The sequence below is a fragment of the Nicotiana tabacum genome, chromosome 11 (assembly GCF_000715075.1).
Source record: "Nicotiana tabacum cultivar K326 chromosome 11, ASM71507v2, whole genome shotgun sequence".
Lineage (NCBI taxonomy): Eukaryota > Viridiplantae > Streptophyta > Magnoliopsida > Solanales > Solanaceae > Nicotiana > Nicotiana tabacum.
The window spans coordinates 105,932,560-105,955,927 of NC_134090.1; the positions used below are offsets into that span (position 1 = coordinate 105,932,560).

Consider the following 23,368-nt stretch of genomic DNA (forward strand, 5'->3'; position numbering starts at 1 on the left):
ATTAAATTTTAAACTCTTCGTTTTACTTGTTTATTATCCTTAATGAGAAGTTTTTATAATCACACAAATGCCATGGCCTCACAAAACTTTTATCCGTTAAGATTTTAAGACCGCAAGTTTCAAAAGTATTTTATTTTTAAACTACCTCATCTAAATTGGAATGAAATTATACTTTTGAAATTTGAGTTACTCGTTTATGGGGTATTCACGCAACGCCACACTCAGGGCTGAATGCAAATAATTTTTGGCTGAAATGCCAAATGTGCAACTTAACTTAGAGGACACACTCAGAAGTCAGACTGAACAATTCTGTAATCCAGGCACGCACGTTCTGGGAAAAGGATGGGAAGTCTTTTTGGTGCTTCTCACCTTCTAAAGCTAAGTCGATCCACCACTCTTCTCTCAGCTCCGTTCTTCAAAAACCGGATTTCTCACTCCCAATTACCTAATTACTCAAAGACGACGACGTTTCTTACTCTTCGAACTTTCGCAACCATGGCCTCCGGCGCCGATGAATTCGTCAAAGGACATGTCCACCCTAACGGCGTCGCTGTTATCACGCTCGATCGTCCTAAAGATCTCAATGCAATGAATTTAGGTGAACTTTCGATTCTTATACTTCTCTGTATGTAATGTGGAATTGTGGATCCTAGCCGGATAATATTTGTTCAGTTTTTCTTAGTCCTATCAGTTCATTTTTGCAAATTGTTCGTGTCTTTTTTCTGGTTTTAGTGCTAAGAAGTCAAACATTAGGATCAGATGCCAAATGTTTGACTTTGAGGTGCATGAGTCGGCAACTTAATGGAGTTTGTTAGTTTTTTTAATTATAGCCTGAAAAAAAAAAGCTTGTCCAGTAAATCATTTGGCATTTGTTGAATCACTATCTATGGTTATTTGCTTATCTAATTTTTCCTTATAAAAAATACCTGAAGTAATAAATTACAAGCTATGATCAGGATACAAGTTCGTGTAAGCCATATTTCAGAAGCTGTGGCCTTATTCAACTAAACTGTCTAATGAGCAGTCGTAACCTATCAAAGAATATGTTCTAAAGATGACGCGGTTATAATCATGACTCGTGTACTACAACTGCATCGATTATGATTTTAATACTAGAACGATATTGAACCTATGGAAACAGGAGAAAGTATTGTAGTTTAATTTCTTAGGGAGCAAGAACAAGATGACTCACTCCAAAATCAGAAATGAACATATTAAGAAACCTGTTTTAGGCCTTTAGTTTGTCCCAATGATATTTACTTCATTTAACTGATTGGACAATAAGATGTGCTTTGAATTCTTTCCTAAATGAACTTTGGCTACACCTTTTCTTTCTCAACAATCCCCTCCAAGAGTACTATGTTGTGATATCATCAATCAATGTTAGTGTTATTAGCATTATCATTTGCTGAATTTGATCTTTGTTGCATTCATATTTCATTCAAATATGATGCAGATATGGATATCAAATACAAGAGTTTCATGGATGAATGGGAAACAGACCCAAAGGTGAAGTGTGTTTTGGTCGACAGTAGCTCCCCCCGTGCCTTTTCAGCAGGTAACTTTCTTTCTATTATTTACGTGATGGGTGGTGCATGTTATTTGCGGATGACATAGTATTGATCGACGAGATGCATTGCGATGTTAACGCTAGGACCAAGGTTGGAGGTTTGGAGATAGACCCTGAAGTCTAAAAGTTTCAAGTTGAGCAGGACTAAAACTGAATACTTGGAGTGCAAGTTCAGCAAGGTGACTCATGAAGCGGACGGGGAAGTGAGGCTTGATACACAAGTCATTCCCAAGAGAGGGAGTTTCAAGTGCCTTGGGTCAATAATCCAAGGTAAGGGAGATTGACAAAGATGTCACACATCGTATTGGAGCAGAGTGGATGAAATGGAGGCTCGCTTTCGGGGTTTTGTGTGATAAGAATGTACTACCAAAACTTAAAGGTAAGTTCTACTGAGTGGTGGTTAGACTGACTATGTTGTATGGGACGGAGTGTTGGCCTATCAAGCACTCCCATGTCCAGAAGATGAAAGTAGCAGAAATGAGGATGTTGAGATGGATGTGTGGGCATACCAGGAGAGATAAGATTAGGAATGAAGATATTCGCGACAAGGTGGGAGTAGCCCCGTGGAGGATAAGATGCGGGAAGTAAGGCTGAGATGGTACGGGCATGTGAAGAGGAGATGCATAGATGCACTGGGAGGAGGTGTGAGAGGTTGACCATGACAGGCTGATGAGAGGTAAAGGTAGGCCTAAGAAGTATTGGATAGTGGTGATAACTAATATGGAAGGACATAGCAGCTTCAGCTTACTGAGAACGTGACGCTTGATAAGAGGGTGTGGAAGTCGAGAATTAGGATAGAAGGTTAGTAGGTAGCAGTGCGTGTTTTTCTTTCGTGCGGGTAGTTTTGGTATTAGTCTTGTTTTCTTGTATTTTCTTATCTGCACATTTTTTATTGTATTTTATTTATCTTCTCTTGATGTTGTTATTGTTTTGTTGTTTCGGCTTCTTTTTCAACTCTCCTTAAGCCGAAGGTCTATCATAGACAACCTCTTCACCTTCACAAAGTAGGGGTAAGGTCTGCGTACACACTACCCTCCTACCCCACTTTGTGGGATTACACTGGGTTTGTTGTTGTTGTACTTGCTGGACCTCTATTTGGTATTTTTGCACCACCTAGTTCTTAAAGTGGTTTTGATATTTTATCGTTATTCATTATGTTAGAGCCTAACACATTAAGTGACATAGTATCCCCTATGCTTCTAAGATTTGAGGATGACCATTCATTGCCAATGCAGGATTGAATATTAAGGGGGTTGTCGCTGAAGTTTGAAAGGACAAAAGTGCACTTTTGTGCAAAAGGCATTCTTTTATTACATCACTAGTAAATTACACCGCGCTTCGCGCAGTTATAAAGAACTTATTAAATTTATGAGCTTTTATTTCATCATTATATTGAAAAACATATTTTAATGATTCTTTTTAAAATAATGGATTTCAAGTTTTAATCCATCTTATTATTGACACCTGTAGTATTTTGCATTAACTCTTCATGACAAAAGACATGGTTCTTAGGAAATTAGTATGTCAATCCAAAAGGAAGAGAAGGCTACTTAAATTAGCACCATCAAAATATTACCTATTGTTCTTATTTTGTAGTAATGTTCTTTTATTATTTTATTCCCCATAGTGGCAACATTATACATTTATCGAAAAGTTGTATGAATATTTGTCTACAGTATACCCATTACTTTTATGTTTAAGTGTTATTTTATTGTTTCATTCTCTATTGTAGTACATTTATATTTTAGGAATGTGTTTTTGTCTGCCAGATTTATTTTTTATAAATTGTATATTCATCAATGTCGGGACTTTTTCTCCTATTTAAGGTCTATATGTAATCAAGTTATTCTATACATGTAGCTTAAGGCATTTGTTTCTACCAAAGAAATGAAAAAGTAGCAATCACTATAGCACTGTATGCTTCTTTCGTGGTTTGTGCAATCATTCGTGTAATTATTCTGATTAGAAAATAGGAGCACTACCATCACATATCTGTCTTTCTGCAAGGAAAAGAGAGTAAATTAATATCTAAATTTGTCATCTGATTCCACAACAAACAACATTACCATTCCAAATATGACATGAAAAACATAACTTTGGGGGAAAAATCTTTATGACAAAATATGAATTTATATCGGCAAAATGGAGGAATGTCATAAAGTGTCATTAACTTATAAATTAAAATTTAACAGTTTGAGAGTTATGGATAAGGAAGTTGAAGAGGTGAGTTATGTAGCGGTACCTTTGATGTGTATACATATATATATATATATGAGTTTGTTGGCAGAATTCAAATGGTACAACATTACCATATATTAATAATGGTTAACTATAAGTAACGGAAGAAATAATAGAGACAATGAGTTACTTTCGCAACGGTTTGGAAACAAAACGATTTATGGCGAAGAGAAACCAAAATAACACATTAGAACATGACTTTTGGACTTTCTATTAATTTAATTAATAGAATAAATGAAAAATGAGTAAGAAAAGGTAAAAAAAGGAGAAAAAAGATAAATATAGTCCTTGGCTTTAGAGAGGTGCCACATCACTTTTCTAAGTCCCTCCTTTATATATATATATATAGATTATATTTTCCCTACAAGTGTCAGTTCGGCGTATCATGTTATCTTGTACCTTTTGTTGTGTCAAAGCTGGTATCTTCCACAGTGTAGTTCAGAGTTTGCTGTCTGTAGTTTCGTTTGCTTACAGTCTTAATTAGTTGATGCTAATATGATGATGGATAACAAAAGTCCTAGTGTTTTACCTGCAGGTGGTGATATTAAGCAGATTGCAACCAAAAAACATCAGTCAGATATGATTGAGGTTTGTAGTCTCCTTCGAAACATGATTAATTCAAGACTTGCTCTACTCAGCTAAAGAAATCCCAGACTCACAGCAGACTGCACTAGCAGTAGAACAAACACTATGAATGTTGCAAACTTTGCAGACTACCGGCACATGTTGCTAGTTTAGGTCCCAATATGTATCAAAAGAGCCATTGTGTTATCTGCAATTATCAGTTCTGTACACAAAAGTACAGGCAGGCCTTTTAGTCTGTGATGAAAGAAGGAATTAATTAATTGTGTGGGGCCTAAGAAACAACAACAAACCCAGTGTAATCCCACAAAGTGCGGTCTGGGGAGGGTAGAGTGTACGCATACCTTACCCCTACTCTGTGAAGGTAGAGAGAAAGTTTTGTTAGACCTATAGAAAACAACATTGAGCCACATTATAATTGTGCCATCCTGAAGATAGTTTAGTTTTTTCTCTAAGTTCTACTCTTCTGATATAAACAATATCTGTTTTCACAAGTCAATATTTTATGAATGTCGCAAATGGTTTTGCTCCTCCCTAAGTTCTTTTACTACTATCTAAGACTTGTATAAGTGGTCATTGGTTGTGTAAGATTATGTGAACTGTCAAACTCAAATATAAGCATGTTAGAAGACTTATGGGCCTTTCTTTTAGCATGCTTATCTTTAAGTTTGGTAGTGCACTTTATCCGATGCAACCAATTGGGTGCTTATTTAACGATCTTTTATCATCTGATGCAATCATAGAGCTTATCCCTTCATGTGTATGCACATGCGTGTAGCAGTATATGGTACATACATCTTAAGTTCTTTCCATGTGAAAGATAATTTAGACTCTCTTTGTCAGGCACACACGTGTATTGAGGAGCCTCTTAACTCCAAATCATCACCAGAACATGCTCCAATCTGCTCTTCCACTATTTATGCAGATCCTCCTATGTAGTGCTTGAATGTGTTATTTTATGCTTATATTGATTTGAATACTGTGTCTGAGTTAGAAGAAGGGCTTTATGTAAAAGTAGAAATGCATGTAACAGGTATTCACAGCTGAGTATCCTCTAATATGTAAAATCTTGGGGTACAAAAAGCCTTATATCAGCTTCATGGATGGCATTACAATGGGCTTTGGAATTGGTTTATCTGGTCATGGTCGTTACAAGCTTATCACAGAGGTACTTCTCTACGTCTATGGAAGATTACTCGTTTTTGCAAGTACATCTTAGTTACACTTTTTTTTTGGTTCCAGAGGACTGTTCTAGCGATGCCAGAAAACGGAATTGGGCTGTTTCCAGATGTTGGTTTTTCTTATATAGCAGCACATGGTCCTGGAGAAGGCACAGTTGGTATATTTTCTTCTATTCAGTTGAGTATTTCTTGCTGAGAAAATTTCAAAGACCAATCTTGTTGCATGAAACTTCAGAGAGAAATAAAAGATGGAAACTCCTATAACTGGAGGCATGTTTAGACAGATGGATCTCTCTCATAAGTAATAGCTTAAGTTTTTATTAACAAGATGAGACTATAGGAGTTGACTTGGTAATTGATCTCCCTCATCTAGCATGGAAGATTGCAAAAGGTATTGAAGAATATCTAGGTGCTAAAGCGAGCAAGTGAAGCATGCTCTCATCAGTGTCTGTATGTTATATTGAATGCTAGTGATGGGCTTCCAAAATTTAGAGGTAGGAATTATGACCAACATTTCAGAATATCTGGAAGGTGTCCGAGGTGATTTTCCTGCTTTTATGAATTTCAGGAAGAAAAAACACCTCATACCAGTTCATGCATTTCAGCTTGGTGTTTATAAGCACATCCCTTTTATGCATTGGGAAGTTATTATTTCTTTTGCATCAAAAAATTGAAAATTTAATTACTTATTATCTTTTTAATTTCGTTTAGTCCTAAAGCACCTTCTAGAAGCTGAATGACCATTTTCTCTTTATTGGCACTTAGGCTTGCCCGTCTCTTCATTGGTAATTGGACAGACAAATGCAATTTGAATCGAAGTCAGAATAAATACCGCCGTGTTGGGGTACTGAGGCATAGTTGTTGTATCTTGTTGGAGGGAGAAAGCGGTGAAAATGATATATGTGTGGTTCATAGAACTATCTTCCCACTCCTTCCCTATGTGTTTGCTTAATCAATTAAGCAATTGCAGGTGCTTATCTTGCACTTACTGGAAATAGGATATCAACACCTGCTGATGCACTCTATGTTGGTCTGGGAACTCATTATGTCCCTTCTGCAAATTTGAGTACGTTGAAGGAAGCTTTGCTTGCAACTAAATTGTATGTCTCAAAATCTTGCACTATTCTCTAGTGCACTAATTGTCAAATTTTTGACTAATTACTCGTATCCATGAGACGTGAACAGCTCCTTGGCCTTTGAGTCCCTTTATCTTATTTATGCTGCTCGAATAAAAGATATTTTTGCACTTTATAGTGCTTGTAAAGACCTTTGATGTTGACATACCTTGAGTTGTGTCTTTTCTCTTCAAATCCATGTTTTGCCTTGGAGGAAGAGATTCCCCAAATTGAGTAAACTTCTTGGCCCAATGTTTCAAGCTTTTTTAGTGCTTCTATTGTTGGACCCTAATCATCATTTCATGAGGCACATCTGGTATAGAGCATTCTTTCTCAGATGCTTCAGATCATTGTTTCTTATGCCTTCTGATAAATGTGTATTGTGCTACTGATACAAGTCCTTTCAGTTACATGTTGCAACTTTAAAATAGGTTATTCTGTCTTCTTAAAACAGCTCTGAGGATCCAGATGAGGAGATAAAAGAATTGTTGGCAAAATACAGTAGCAATCCTGATTCAGAACCCCGTTTGAAGTCACTTTTACCCAGAATAATTTCTACTTTTGCTGGTAACAAGTCCATTAGAGAGATAATAGAGGAGCTAGAAAATCATCAGCAAAGTGCTGATACATTGGGTAAGGTTTTACAAATAAGACTTTTCTCATAGATGAATTCATGTTCTCTCTATTTTATACTATTTTTTCTCCATAAATGTCCTGTATCTTATTTTCCTATCAATGAGTAAACTTTAGAGCCATGCTTTATTTTCATTTTTCATGTGTGAGTTCATCTTCTTGACATCTTCTTGACATCTTCTTGACAGTGGTAGAATGGGCCAAGGATGCTCTGCAAGGGCTCAGAAAGGGGGCCCCTTTCTCTCTCTGTCTCACCCAAAAGCTTTTTTCTAGAGTTGCATCTGCACGCGGTAAAAATGAGAATGACTTGTCCAGTGTGAGCTTCTCTCTAAGTTGTGTAGTTTTCCTACATCTTTTATATTGATTCTTTCCTTTTCACGAACGTTATAATCTCCCTTTTCTGTCGTTCCCAGCTCAATGGTGTCATGAGAACTGAATATCGCATTGCTATAAGGTCTGCTCTACGGAGCGACTTTGCCGAAGGTGTCCGAGCAGTCTTAGTGGAAAAGGATCAGGTTTGTTTCTTGCGTTGCAAGCCCATGATACTGTAACTGCATAAATGTTGGGTTTGTGGTTTCTTTAGTGTAGTGCATTTCTGGTAAGGAATTTCGACTGAGCTTAGTTGAGGCGTGATTTCGTCTTCTTAAGATTGAATAAAGTTCCTGGTTTATTTATTCTTCTTTTCCCAATAATGCAGCTTGATTGTCCTGTTAGACCCACCATATTGTATTGTCGATAGAGACGACTTACAACGTGCAGGAAACTAAAACCTTTGATGATTTTTGTTTTCAGAGTCCAAAGTGGAATCCGTCTTGCTTGGAGGATGTTAACCTTAGTGAGGTGGAAGCTCTTTTTGAACCTTTGAGCCCGGAAGTTGGAGAACTGAATGTCTAAGTGTGCCTGGATATCCTGCATTTTTCCAGCAGTTAGGGTTGATAAATACTCCTCTGTTGGTCAATCGTAAAACATGCTTCCGTGTCTAATCCCAAATGATGCCTGTTCAGATGTTGACATTATCTCTTAAATGTGATTTATGAGGAAATAAAGTGCAGTTGGTGTGAGGACTCCATTCTATTTCTTAAGGTCGTTAATCCCAAATAATGCACAACTGGTTGCTCGTCTCAAGAGGATTCGCATAAATGTGCCAGCAAACATATACATAATATAAATTTTTCGATGAAGTACTTTCACTCCTGGACTTATGCAAAATCCGGAAGCCATATATATATTAATAAACTAGCAAGGGTAGCTGGGCACTTGAATCTATATCCAGTTTTGGGATCATTATTAAAGTTATATCAACTTTTCACAAAAAAATTTGCAAGTCTTACACACTTTAGGATCAACTTTAGATTTATCGGGTTTGAAGTTGAAGAAATGTTTTTAACTTGAAGTGCAGTGCACATAAGGCCAATTAAGTAAAGTGCAAAAATTGTGCTTGAGATGCATTTAAAGCCAAATAGGTCCGAAGTGAAAAGATTGCACTTAACATGCACTTAAGGACAAATAGGTATCAAGTGCAACCAAAGTTTTCATGCATTTAAAGCCAAATAGGTTTGAAATGCAACTAATGTTTTCATGCATTTAAGGCCAAATAGATTTGAAGTGCAAATTGTCCAGAAATAGAAACTTGTTCTTTGAATTTCAACAATCCAAAGTACGATTTAATAACTAAAACTACTCCAAATGAGCTCAAATTTAAAACATAACCTCCAATTTGTCAAAATCAACGAAATCGGATTTCGATATTTCTGGGACAACTCTTTTCTGAGAGGGTAGAGAATTGGAATTGAAAGAGTTGTCACTTAACGTATTAAGGTGCGTTAGGGCATCTAGAGCAGATAACTCATATAACTAGTTTACATCACCAGAGATCGGGTAAGAGCTCGAAATTACCTCGAGGGGAAGGTGTTATGCACCCCTCAAGATCCACAACGGTGGGTCCTGGCCGAACATAAATTAAGCGAATTAGTCTAAAAAGGAGAGAAAGCAATTGGGACATATACAATATTTAATTTATTTTACACAGGGTATAGGGGGTGATCCTAAGTTTTTTTAGCCTATAGGATCATTCCATGCAATACTTTATAACTCACTCAAGTCGCGGTGTTACTCATATCATTAGCGCACGGGATCTCCTTTATTACCCAATTACTATCTTTAAGTTGTTACTTAAGCGTACTAGTTGATTCTAAACCGTTCCTTATGCGTGCACTACCCGTCACTTACCTATGACCCTGGAGGTATTAGGACCTCTATTTAGGATATAGTTCTAGATCAACCTATATTGCTTAATATGAAATCTAGGCGACAAACAAAACAAGTAGGACTTTCAAATAAAGAATAAGTACGGGCTCACATTGACCTCCACACAGGCAACAAAAGCATGCAATTGGATCAACAAACTTTATCAACTTTGGAATCCTATAGGCAGGATATCTATGTGAGAAAACAGAGTGTAAAGGCAGTTTTATTGAGGACAACATTAAGACCTATTTGTTTGCCTACTGATTTTGTTCAGCATGAATCGGGGCACTTCAGGCAGTAACATGTCACAATTATAAACCCAGAATCGTTATTAAAGCCTACAGATACGTTGCCTAAGTGATTAACAAGAGCGATTGAATTTAGAATCGATTATCAAAATCCTATAGGCATGATTTTTACGAACTTATTAATTAAAGACCTATAGACAGGATTTCTGGGTGTAGTACTGATTTTAGCTCGTAAAAAGATAGATTTTATTTTCCTATAGGCATGCTTTCTAATTGGAGAATTGATTTAAATCTTATAGGCATGATATCTGTTGATTTAAACCCTGTAGGCATGATTTCTAGGTTTGATATTGATTTACATCCTATAGGCATGATATCTATTAATTGTGTACGGGCAGAAATGAAACAAATTGTCACGAAGGATAGTTAATTCAAACAACCAGATCCTATAGGATAATTGCTAATGCACATTTGTTGAAAACATGTATGGACCCTATGAGCAGGATTTTCTAATGTACAGAAGTGAACAAAAGTCCTATAAGCAGGATCTCTAGTATGCAAATATAAGATGCAGAATTGAAACGATCATGAAAGTCCTATAGGCAGGATTTCTGATCACGCCTAACTATGCTTTATAAAAGGACAATGCGGACGTTGCAAATATAACCTGAGTATTTATGCCTAGAGTCGAATCCACAGAGAATTAACCTATCAATTATATTCGTTGGACTTACTAAATTCTTTAGAATCAACATCCCCAAACGTTGTGAATAACAGTTTATGGTATATTTAATAACTAAGATTGAAAGTCAATAAACAGTTGTAAACTAAATATGCTTAAGTTGTGAACAATAATAAGAAGGTTCTAAGGTAGTGATTTCCCCTATTGATGGAATCTCTTCTGTTTATGTTTCATATAGATTTACCAAGATATCTCTATCAATCATGAACACTCTTTTTACCGTGAATCTCTCCCGAGTAATCACGATAATTTACTAGACGCACTCTCCCGAGATACGCTAGCTGGATTTGTTTATTACAGTTCACTTTAGATTGCACCCAAGACTTCGTTATCCCTAATCCCACCTTTAAACCTGCAGTTATAGATCCCTCTTATACTTTGGGAGTGGTGTTGTTCAACAATCACCTAAATATGCACTCTCTCCCGAGTTATGCACACTAATTAGGCACAGCTAATTGAGGATCCTGTCAATTAACTACAACAAACACGTAGTTGAACAAATAGAGATTAAACTGGCAAACTATATTAACATAATCAATAAGTTCATCCTTCAATAGGTTCCATCAAAACCCTAGACAAAGGATTGATCTACTCATGACAATAGGTAAATCACTACTACAAAAATCAGGGTTTAGCGACAGACAAATTCTGTACCTAAATAGAAAAATTCGTCGCTAATCTCATTTAGCGACGAATTATCAAAAGATTCTACTAGCTACGAGCGTTTAGCGACAAATTAGCGACGACGTTCGGAGCTAATTCCAGTATTTTTTGTCGTGAATAAACTATGAAAATATTCATGATCAAAATTGCCAGAAAAATAAAGAGAAGAAGAAAATATGATGTTTTGGGTGATCTCTCACACTTGTTTTTCTTGCCAAAGTACTCTAAAAACATTACATGCCTCCCTTGGACGAGTTCTATTGTTTAATATAGGGTTTTGGGCTAAAAATCCCGTGTTTTGCACTTCAGTCCCTCAAGTTTTTGCTTCCTATCGCGGTCCTACCGCGGTTACGCTAGGACCGCGGCCAACTAGCCTCTTAGAATCCGCAACAGCCTTCTGCCGCGGTCTGACCGCGGTTACGCCGGGACCACGGCAGTCCATCTCCAGTTCTGGTTTTGCTGCCTTCGCGTGGTGCACTTAGCGGATATTGTAGGATTGGCCTCTTTTTCTCCGTAATTGATCCCAAAAGTACTCCATAGACTTCTTTTATTGTATATAGCCTGTAAAGCATGAAAAGCACTAATCAGAGCATTTTGTCATTACTTTTTATCATAAAAACTATACAAGAAGGTGGTTCTTTAGGGCCTAATTATAGTCCAATTCACCTATTATCAACACCCCACACTTAAATCTTTGCTTGTCCTCGAGCAAGCTGAACCACACTTCTAGGCCTAATCGTTCGATGCATTACCCAGTTTATGTCACACCTGCTATTATGAAAGAACAACCTAAGCAGTGCAACAACCACACCTCAGATGAAGACTCTAATGCCATGCCACATTCGTGCTTACTCTAGTTACTCTAAACAGAGGTGAAAACTTGCTTTTTCTTCCTGAGTCACATGCCCTCACATCACATTTCTGAGAGAAGTTCCACACACATAAAATCAAGCAACAAGGAACTATAGATAGAACGAATCCACTCACTCTCAGCAAAGAACATTCACATGCCACACAGATACACCATAAGCTTGCCCTTAGTGTAATACTCTACTAATCGAGTTGTTCAGTCCAAGATCAAGAGGTCTTTATTTGGTTATAATGTAGGCTAAGGGATGGGTAGGATATATTTGGATATAGTGACTAACCTCCCTAAGCACTTTTAATGCAATCGTTCCCTTTATTCCAATTTCCATGTTCAACCCAATCATTCTTCCACACTTGTTTCATAGGCTACCCCCACTTTTTTTTTTGGTTGACCACTAGGCAAGAGCCTAGGGCTAGTTTTTATATATATAATTCAAAAATCCAAATTTAAATACAAAGTCGGGAGGTCTTAGACGATGAAAGAAATAAACATTGTTGATTACATAGATCCTATTACCAAAATTGAGCAATGAACTCAAAATTGATATTATATTATGCATACTAAACTTTGTAATTATTAAAAGTAGCCCAAGTGAGTCCATGTCCACGTTGTATCTCCAGTCCATAACATCCCAACCCATGTCCATGTTGCATGTCCAAATTTCTTCAGCCCAATTCCAGTACATAAATTGTTTGCATGCATATCTGACGTCCAGCTTTCCAAATGTAACCCTATTTCCTTGTTCATTCCCGCATATTAAACATACCAAAAATTGGTCATGATGCCTCCAAACGGCCATGACCATACTTCTGTGTATGTTTTGAACCAGGTGTGCATTAAACAAGGATAATTTAATTCCCATTGTTTCATTTACCAAGGAGAATGCTTGGAATTTAAAAATCTTCCTTGGATAGACAATCACGTGAGCTTTCTTTGCCAATTTTAAAAGCATTAGCTCCTCCTTCCAATGTCCATTGGTATAGTCGATGCAGTACACTTTCTTTATTGTAACCATTGTTAAATTGTTGGCATTTACACCCACGCTTTATCCTTGAGTTCTGCAGATAAACACACAAAAGCGTGAATTTAAAATTCAATACCAGTTGTGTCTTGAACTCGGCAGATTTAAAGTGCAGTAGGCGTGCGTTTGAGAAGCATGCCACATTGAATCCATGCGTGAATCCATATTTTTGTTGTATTAAATATTGCCTCCAGTGGTCTATTCCTATTGAACTGTGCTCCCCCAAAACAATATTTAATACCACAAAATTGTTATGTACCATCCCATGCGCCATAAACTTTAAACCTTTGCCTATTTCTCCCATGTTTTCCATGCATGTGTGTTTCTTTGGGCAGTGCATTATCACCTTATGTTGTCGAGCTATAGGTCTCCATATGTTTGTCTTGAATTTCCCATCTTCAGTCCACACCTTGTCTTGCATGATTATGATAATGATACCAACCATCACATTTTTTATTGTTCTTTTGTGGTACCGTTTCTCTATGCTCTGTCTTAGCGTGCTTTCCAGGTCTCCCTTTCTGGAAATCATGCCATCCCTTAGATATATTTGAGTTTTATTCAAACTAGCATAGCATCTCAAATAGCTCCTCATAGCAAAGTCATGCTCCCAGACAGGCGTGCACTGTTGACCACAAAAGCTGTCTCCAAAGCTCCTTTTGTCTAGAAGTCCATCTCTCCTTTCCCATGTGACATTGTGCTCACTTATTGCATTAGCTATTTGGCGTAGCATTCCACTCCAGACTTCTTCTTTCTCCTCTTCCGGTTTCTTATCTTTTGTTCGAGAGAGCCATTCTCTTCTTGATCTGCCTCATGAAATGGTCGATCAAATTCCTCCAAAGTTCCAGCAATTCCTTTTGATGTAATTGCCTGCCTTGAAATGATCTTTGTACATATGCCAAAGCCAACCTTTAATGTCCTCCCAGTGGATTTAATGCAAGGCATTAATACCACCACTTGAGATTCTACTATAACATAAGGCTTTAGCATCGATGAGATACCTGCAAAAAAGTAAACAATGTTAGCTGAAAAATTGCTAACCAATCTCTCCTCAAGAATGATTCGAGTCCGATAGCAAATTGTAGCCTCTTTTCCTCCTAATTGCTTGCAACCTTCACTCTTATGTAAGGACATTGCATCTTGTCTTCTTAATAATCCTCCTTCCTTTTGAGTCCATATCCCAGAAGCCATGACATTCAATATTTCCTTCATCTAGAGCATAGTTGGCAAGGTGGTCTGCTAATGTATTCCCTTCTCTGAGTATGTGTGTGACCTTGATGATACTTTATTCCTTCAATCTTAAAATCTCCTCAACGTGATCAGTAATACGCCAAGGAGGTTTCCATGATTCCTCTATAATGTTCTTTAATAGCAAGGAATCTGTCTGCAGCCATATCTGAAAATAATTAAGATTTTTGCACATCTTCAATGCCTCCACAATAGCTACTGCTTCTGATTCATTATTGGTTCCTTCAGAAATCTCCCTTCCTTCTGCATATATCAAATCACCTACCTCATCCCTTATGCAAAAACCAATTGAACTCCTCTCTGGGTTCCTTCTAATAACCAATTGAAATGCTCCATCCGTATTTACTTTGATCCACCCTCTTGGAGGAAATTCCCATAACACATTTTCATATTTCAATCGAGGTGTGTATTACTCCATTATTGTCAGTAAGTCCAGTCACTTGTGAGGCACATGCAGTCCAGGCTTTTTTAGTTGGACTAGACCTTGCAGAGTAGATGACACCTGGTAAATAACTCTGCTCACTGACACTGCTTCTCCATATTTCAAACTGTTTCTTCTCTTCCAAAGTTCACATACAATGCATGCAGGTAAAGCTTGTAAGACTGGCTTCAATCTGGGAACAACTGGTGCTGTCCAACACTTTGTAATTGCTTGTTGTAAAGATAACCCTTCTAATGCAATTCCTGCTCTCCTCAGGAAGTAATTCCAAACACTCCTAGCTGCATTGGATGTGAAGAACAAATGTACTAATGACTCCTCCTTAGGATCAGCACAGCACCAACATTTTGATGGCATGGAGTATCCTATTTTACGCAAGAAATCATCAAGTGGCAGTTCGGCTTTCCACACCTTCCACAGGAAGAAGGATATCTTGAAAGGTAAGGCTTTGACCCATATCATCCTGTAGCCTAATCTTGGGCTGTCTCTTCTTCGCAGGTAATCCCATGTGTGAGCACGTGATTTTTGCCCTATGTGAGAATTACTCCCAAAAATTCAAAATAAAACAATTTTCCTTTGTGTGCAATTTTGAGAATTTTCGTGGCATTTTTGGATAATTATTTGTATTTGTCCGTGCATGTTTATTTGTTAAATTATTAAAAAATACAAAATATGTCGCATTTGCATTTAGGATTTGATTCTACAATTAGGAGTAATTAAGTTTGTTTTACAAGAACAAAAAATCATAAAAATATTGTACGTTGCATTTTTAGCATTTAATGTCCAAATTGTGTGATTTTATCGTAATTGCCATTTAATTATGTGTTAATTGTTATTAAGAGTTAATTAGCATTTTTTATAAATTAATTTAGTTTTATAGGCTAATTTAGGATTTTTAGAATTTTAGTTTTATTTAAAGAAAAATAAAAGAAGAAAAAGAAGCAATGGAAATAAAAGAAGAAGAAAATCGTATTGGGCCTTTTCTTCAATTTTAAACCACAGACCCAAAGAACCAAACCCCCACCGGGTCGACCCGACCCGGTCTGCCCCATAACCCAAACGAACCCCACCCCCCCTTTTCTATTTTTCATCCCCTAACCAAAAGAGAACCCTAAACCACTCGCCCCCTCTTCTTCTCCTTCTCCAAACAACCCCTCAAGCTCCCACTTCCATGGTTGCTTGCCTCCTTCATCTTCACCAGCGAAAGCCCACACCTGAGCCCCGTCCCCATCGTCCCAAACGACCATCTGCTGCTTCACCCCTCGTCCTAAACGACCCCTCCATCTCCAGCTCCAAGCCACCACCCTCATGGCTGCTGCTGCTTCACCTCTGCTGCCTCACCCATCATCCCCAGCTGAACCTCCATCTTCAACCTAAAATGGCGGAACCCTAGGACAAAAGAAAGCAGCGACAGACCTCTAACCTAGGACCCCTAACATACAACACCGCCGCTGTCTCTTCTCCAAGCCACCAGACTAGCTGAACGACCAAACAATCTCACCTCGACCACTCTTCAGTCGAGCAACTGCCCCTCCTCCTTCTCCGTCGACTCCATCAGTTCTCCAAACCACCAACCAGCCTCACCACCGTTTCCACCCCAGCTCCCCCACGACCTGAAATGGTCGTCTCCCAGGCAATACGTCGAGGTCATGCATCCGAGGTCATGCTCAGTCATACTTCGAGGCAGTACGTTGAGGTTCCGTTCAAGTCCTTGTTTGTTAGTCAAGCATCGAAACAGTGTTGCGAACGAAGTTGTGTTTCATCGGAAGTTCAACATTGTTCGACGTCGGATCGTTAGCATAAAGGTCAGCCATAGTTCGTTCATAGATTTTTGTTGCTTTGTCTTTGGTTTCGCTTTAATATGTGGTTTCATTTTTGAACATTTTCGCATGATATTCCTACTGCATATTCGTTGAAATTGTGTGTGTGTGCGCTTTGGACGACTTTCCTACTGTTTTGAGTTCGATTGATGCTCAAGTTAGTGATTGAAATCTACTCGCTTGTTCTGTTAAGTTTGTTCGGATATGAATTTGACTCTGTTGTTAATTCATGAACGTTGTCGATTAGGAGTTTGTTTGGGTGAGTTTGTTATTCAGAGTTTGATTATTAATTGGAAATTGATTAGATGAATTGTTTATAGCTGCTAAAGTTTGATTAATTGACTTAGGAGGATTGGATATAGCTGATGGGGTAGAATGGTAAATTTCAGTATTTTCAGGGGCATTTTTGGGATTTTAAGTTTTAAAAAATGATTAATTTGAGTGCTCTGTCCACTAAGTACTAATAATATTAAAATAATACATTATTTAATACATAGTAGAGGACAAGACATGTGGTAGTGGAAATTAATACATTGTTTAATATAGTGGGGGACAAAACATTCAGTAGTGGGGAATAAGGGAATTAAATAAAGAAAAGACATGTGGTAGTGGGAATTAATACATTTGTTTAATGTAGTGGGGAACAAGGCATGCAAGAGTGGGGAACAAAACATAATGGTATGAAAAGATTAAAAAGGATTGATTAAAATATGTTGCCCATACCTGTTTTGGGTTATAAATAGAGTCATTAATAGGCAGTAAAGGAGGGGGTTTTGGGAGAGGATAAGAGGATTTTCTGAAAAATCTGGAGAGGATAGGTTTTACACAGAGGGGCTGGTTTTTGGAGGAAGAAAAATCGTTTCTCTTCCAGTTTTTCTTAGAGTCTAGGCTGGATTTTTAACATTTAAAAGTTCAGTAATTTGAGAGTAAAAAACAGGCTGGTTATTTCTGGGTTTTCACTGAGGTTTTAAGTGGTTGTTGAGTTTGTTATTTCTGGTCAGCGTGGGTTGGTGTGGGTGCTGTTTTCATTGGGTTTGCTGGAACTCTGCTGGTTCCTTCATTTTAATCTGTCACTAGGTTGTTCTGTTACTGCGTTGCTGTGTTATTACTGTTGCTGACCGCTCCTTCATCTTCTTGTATTTCCGTTATCCAGGTACATGTTCTACAGCTCTCAAATTTAAAGGAAAGGAAGTAAAGAGTTGTTGGAATGGATTTTTGAAAATAACTATTTCTTTGTGTTTAATTTGATGTATAAGCAGTAGTTCATTTGATATTTCATAGTATGTATTGGAATGATTTTGGAATGCATAAACTAGACTGTTGAATCTATTTCTACAAACATGAGAATATAAATTGTAATTAATCTTAGTTTGTGATTACTAGTTATGAAATATAGTGTAGTTAATTTTTTTCCCAGTAGTCGTGTAATAGTTTCAAATAGGTTATGCCATGAAACAGGTTCAAATAGTTCATGGAAATCAGCATGTTGGTTTAATAGGGTTAGTTCTGAAATTGCGAGTTTGCCTGAGTAAGTAGCATCATTTTAAATAGCAATGTGAATAATGTTAGTAACTAATATTCTCAAATGTTAGTGATTGATGTTAGCTTAATGTCAGTTTTTTAAGCAATGACGCATTTCTTCGACAAGTCGTAAAAAGAGTAAAAAAAATAGCTTTGTATTACACATAGTTAGTTCCAATAGTTCAATTCATCTAATAATGTTAGTTTAAATTAATCAAAGAATAGTTAGTTTGTTTTGATATTACTGGGTGTCAATCTCGTGTTCTATTCATAATCTCAACTTTAGTGTTATTAACTAATAGAATAAGGAACAATCCAATCTCCCTTGAGTAAGCTCTGTTGCAATTTTCCGTTTGCATTTGTCTTAATCTAATAAACAATAAGAGGCACGAGCTTGTAAACATGTAACTAATTAGGACCTCTTCTCTTTTATTTTAGAGACGAACTTAATAGAAAATGTAGTCTCTTTAGGATATCCTTGAATAAAAAATGAGATGAGCCTCGCCGAATAAAAAATACAAAATTGTGGGGCCCTCAATAAATATTTGTTTTAAAATACTTAGACTTAGGGACGGGCCGTTTAGCCAATTCCACGGCCTTCACCAAAAGATAACAATGCGTTAGTAACTGTTAGGCGCATACTTTTAATAATTTACTTTCTTAAACTCGGGTGCACATTTATGTGACCCAAATCCAAATCTCAACGAAGTCGAAATGTGTCGTTAATCACGGGTACATTGATTGTGACGTGGTTTGAGATGCATTTCCATGACGTTGCAAATTCCTTAAAAAAATAATGAATGAGACGAGCCTCGACAAACAAGAATAGACAAACTGCGGGGCCCTCAACGGACAGTTATTTCAAATGCTTAGATTTCGAGACAGGCCGCCTAGCGAACTTTACGGCTTTTCTCAAAATAACAACGCGTTAGTATCTTTAGGCGCGTATTAATAAGGTTATCTTCCTAAACTCGGGTGCACATTTATGTGACCTAAATCCAAATCTCAACGAAGTTGGAACGTATCGAAAATTGTGGGTACATTTATGTGGCGCAATTCGAGATGCATTCTCACGACGTTGCAATTCTTTGAATAAATGATAACAAAAGCGGTAAACAGTTAAAATTTGCACATAGGTTCATAATTGTATAAAATCAGATAATCAAGCCGAATATGACAGTTGAGCGACCGTGCTAGAACCACGAAACTCGGGAATGCCTAACACCTTCTCCCGAGTTAACAAAATTCCTTATCCAAATTTCTGGTGCACAGAGTGTTAAACAGAGTCATTCTTTTCCTCGATTCAGGATTCAACCGGTGACTTGGGACACCGCAAATCTCCCAAGTGGCGACTCTGAATCTTTAAATAAAATCCTGTTTCGATTGTCCTTTAATTGGAAAAACTCCCTCTGCGCCCCTTTGCGGCGACACGGGTGAAAAAGGAGGTGGGACAGCTCTGGCGACTCTGCTGGGGACTATAACCCAGAATCTCTGGTTTAGGGTTCAAAATTTGAGCTTAGATAAATTGTTATATTTGGCTTTATCTGGTTTTGTTACATGTTTGGGCCTAATGTGCTAAATGCTGCTTTTACCGCTTTGATATTATCTGAACTGTATATTAATTGTGCTGAAACCCTTCTCTTCTTACCTCTGGGGATGTGCTTTCTGGTCGAGACTCCCTATTCTATTAGTGTCAATACCTGAAATAAGAAATAGGCCGGACAAGTTACTAAGCCGGATGGTCTTTTGGTTCCCGGTACGTAGCCCCCTCCTCGACTCGAGTTGTCCGCTCGGGTACACAGTCTAGAACAAATACCCAGGTCATGAACCTAGAATAACTCAGCTTCATGCCGGATCCCTAGTAGGAACGTTTGTTTGCATCACGTGCATTTGACTTTGGAGGCTCAACACAGGGGTTGGGTCTGTCTAGGACAGGTGTACCAAAATATGAAAATGACCATCCTGATGCATCTTACTTGCTTCTACTTGTGCATTTATTTGCTTCGGACACGCATGCTGACCGACTTTTTAAGGAAAGCGAAATACCAGTATGAGGGTTAAAGAGAGTTAATCGCCTGTTTTGAAAAAAAAAAAGAAAAAAAAACAAATGTCCAAATAGTGTCGAAACTCTGCCAAATTTTTGAGAAAATGAAAGGAAAAGACAAAAAAAAATATAGTTTTATTTGCCAATAAAAAAGGAGTTTCGTTTTCAAAAGAAGTTTGTTTTATCGGCCCGAACTACGCCGGTTTGATTCTCACAGAGTGTGAGATACGTAAGCAACCCTCATCGGGTCCAACCTCCCCTTTTGCAAAAATAGCCAAAAGAACATAATTTACTTTTATTTGAAAAATAGTTAGAGTAATGCCGTTCTTGTCAAAAATAGCCGAATGTCCTTAAAAGGGGCGCCGGAAGGCCGTTTTTGCAAAAACGACCACCTGTGGTCATTTTTTGCAAGGCTTTCATCAGTGAGCCAACACAGCCTTAAAATCTTCGTTCTCGAAGTGCTGAAAGGCCGTATTTGCAAAATCGGGTTTTTATTTTATATTTGAAAAATGGGTGTTAATTTTATTTTGAGTCAAATAAGTCTTAAATTTTAAACACCCTAATAAATGTGCAGAATGAGCACAAATCAAAATTTACACGTAACAATAGTGAACAAGATCCCTTTGGGAGTTGCACATGTGGTGGGATGACTTGGGCAAATCAGGGCGCGACACGGTTAAGCTATACCTGGGAGACCTCACTGGGTTGCTGAAGATTAACCCTAGAGGGATATCATAAAGGCTCCGTGTTACATTTTTTGGGACACGGCCCACAATGTATTCCACTTCTCAGATTTCAAACTCACCCTAGAAGAGGTAGCAGGTTATATGGACATTACTGAGGGGCTAAGGCACAAATATCTGATTGCCCCAAGAGCCGTCAATATGCGCCAGTTCATGGATCTACTGAAGATAAGCAAGGGAGTCCCGTACGCTGAGTCGGATAAAGTTTTTCTACTCTACAGTTCATGGGCATATAGGGTGAATCAACGATCCAAAAAGCGGGGTTTGCAGTAAAGGAAATCAGACAAAATGGGATGAACATAGGCGGTTCGCCTTCATGGTAGCATTCTGGGGCATTGTGGTGTTTCCCCGGGAAGACAGAAATATTGATTTAAAGGTGGCAGGAGTCGTCAAAACCCTGATTACCAATAATAAAAGCACGCTTGCCCCTATGATGATATCCGAGATATACCGAGCTCTCACAGCTTGTAAAGCCGAGACCGACTTCTTCGAGGGGTACAGAAGCGCGAGCAAAGCCTATGTGGCGAATAAATAGGGACTACGAAGGGAGAATCACTATATTGAGCAAAACAATATCCACTCTCAAAGAGTGGATCTTTAGACAAGCCCAAGAGACCAGAACAGATAGGAAGCGCTGCTATGATCCGATGGCCCGGATGGAGAAACGGATGAATGGGTTTCAGGATCAACTCTTTTACAACGCTCAAAGTGCTGGGGATACGGAATCAACAAATAGAGTGATTGCTTATGGAAAGGGACAGAGTCAAGGGAAGAATCGACGATATCAGGCACTACATCACCATAAAGTGCCTAGCTTGTGAGGATATGTCCCGTACCACCTTCTTTGCTTCAAAAATGATTCATGTCCACCAGGTTATGGAAGATTTAAAAGATCTGGAAAGGGATCTCACACCTAAGCCCGCGGCAAGGCCGAACGATGCCTCGCGGGCACCAACTTTTGGAGCTTTAATGTATTCATAGTTCGAGTCAGTGTTTTGTTTTTAGAGTCTGTTGTCTGTCTGTATATTCTCTTTTGCATCAAAATGTGTCAGTAGTTTTTTAGTCCATAATTGGTTTTACTTCGGGTTTGTTCTCCTTTCCAAAAAATGTCTAGTTTGTATTATAATGTTTCAATAAAGAAAGTGGAAAATTCCCAAAATTTGCTTTCGCATTTATGTGGCAGAACTACGCCCGGTCTGATTCATGCGGGGACATGATACGTAGGCAATCCATATAAGATTCGACCTCCATTAAAAAAAAAAAAAAAAGAAAAAAAAAGAAAAAAAAAGAAGAATAAAAAGAAAAAGAAAAAGGGAGCACAATTACAAGAAGCCGGAATGACGCACATAACTGAAGCAAATACATGATAGAAAGGGTTAATTGCCTAGTTGCATTGCATCCTTAATGTGTGTTTTCTTATCTGTTGAAAACCCTAACGCTAACAGGTTGCTTCCATTTTGTCCTCTTTCAATAATCAGAAAGGTGGTTGGTTGTGATTCTAAAGTAACGCTTCCCTGCAACACAAAGGCAAAAGACAATGGCAAAGAACAACATAACTTAGTGGGTTGGTACCGATGCCCGAAAGAGGTTGGTTGAACAGGACTACAGGTTGGTAGAAGAAGTGAAAATGTTGAGACAGCATGTGGCAGACATGTATTAGGCATGGATGACTGGGAAAGCACCACCCCTGCCACCGCCTAGCTTCTTGAACTCTGTCCTTACCCAAGCACCTAACACAATAACGGATGATCCCCATACTCTCCATATCTACCCACTTATAACAGCTTTCCCAGCCACCCGAGTAGCTCCATCACTCGTCGTCCAACTATATTCTCCCAACACTACTCCCCTCCCCGATGCCACTTCTCTCCACAGGACTCCCAAAAACATGCTTCACTTTCTCAGTACCCAGCTCCACAAAATGCCTATCCACCCTCGCAAGCCTACCGAAAGCCCTCTGGATCAGGTTTCCGGCCCAATCAAGCATTTAAGAATGAGAGGTTGCTGAAGAAAGAAAAGGCTTTCACCCCTGTTGGAGGATCATATGCCAGTTTGTTCCAAAAGTTGAAGCAATTAGACATGCTGAAGCCGATTCATATAAAAATGCCAAACCCTCTGTAAAAGAAGTTTGATTTTTCTCGAAGGTGCGCATATTGCTCAGACGCCCTGGGGCATGACACAGAGAAGTGTTGGAAGCTAAAGAAAGCAATTCAGAAGCTTATTGATGCAGGTGACATTGTCATGCAAAATCCAGATGCAACAGACACTAGCCAAAGTCCGTCGCCTATTCGTAATGAGATGCATATGTTGAATATGACTTGTTTTGAAAAGGAATATGAGAAGTCTTCTGAGATCCTCGGAGGTCCGCGCGTTGTAGAGTTTTCAGTGCTATCAGAGGTTGCTCTTAAGAACGAGCCCGCAAAGGGAACCCAAAAGAAATTTGTTAAG

The 23,368-nt window shown here is 38.2% G+C and overlaps 1 protein-coding gene and 1 long non-coding RNA gene across 6 annotated transcripts; both read left to right on the forward strand.

The window, feature by feature from the left end:
- Positions 1-204: 204 nt before the first annotated feature.
- LOC107823336 (3-hydroxyisobutyryl-CoA hydrolase-like protein 3, mitochondrial) lies at positions 205-8,380 on the forward strand. Of its 3 annotated transcripts, XM_016649960.2 has the most exons (11): positions 222-598; positions 1,457-1,558; positions 4,344-4,396; positions 5,424-5,558; positions 5,633-5,748; positions 6,337-6,458; positions 6,542-6,671; positions 7,141-7,319; positions 7,508-7,635; positions 7,733-7,834; positions 8,112-8,380. In XM_016649960.2, exons 1-11 carry the CDS (start codon positions 343-345, stop codon positions 8,211-8,213), a joined length of 1,425 nt encoding a protein of 474 aa, XP_016505446.1. In that variant the 5' UTR covers positions 222-342; the 3' UTR covers positions 8,214-8,380. The 3 variants fall into 3 exon arrangements, with proteins under 3 accessions (XP_016505447.1, XP_016505446.1, XP_016505448.1); XM_016649961.2 differs by lacking the exon at positions 6,337-6,458 and having other exon boundaries at positions 205-598; positions 5,633-5,729; XM_016649962.2 differs by lacking the exons at positions 6,337-6,458; positions 6,542-6,671.
- A 5,061-nt stretch (positions 8,381-13,441) lies between these two features.
- LOC142166335 (uncharacterized) lies at positions 13,442-17,941 on the forward strand. 3 transcript variants are annotated; one of them, XR_012696670.1, is made up of 3 exons: positions 13,442-14,858; positions 14,942-16,597; positions 17,766-17,941. It is a non-coding gene; the product is annotated as an uncharacterized LOC142166335 (long non-coding RNA). The 3 variants fall into 3 exon arrangements; XR_012696669.1 differs by having other exon boundaries at positions 13,450-14,858; positions 14,942-15,232; XR_012696671.1 differs by having other exon boundaries at positions 13,451-14,941; positions 15,051-15,232.
- The last annotated feature ends 5,427 nt before the right edge of the window (positions 17,942-23,368 follow it).

Coding starts and splice junctions, on each gene's coding strand:
- LOC107823336 (XM_016649960.2), top strand. CDS start 343: ATGGGAAGTCTTTTTGGTGCTTCTCACCTTCTAAAGCTAAGTCGATCC. Junction 4,397..5,423: donor ATCAGTCAGATATGATTGAG/GTTTGTAGTCTC, acceptor TGCATGTAACAG/GTATTCACAGCTGAGTATCC. Junction 7,636..7,732: donor ATGAGAATGACTTGTCCAGT/GTGAGCTTCTCT, acceptor TGTCGTTCCCAG/CTCAATGGTGTCATGAGAAC.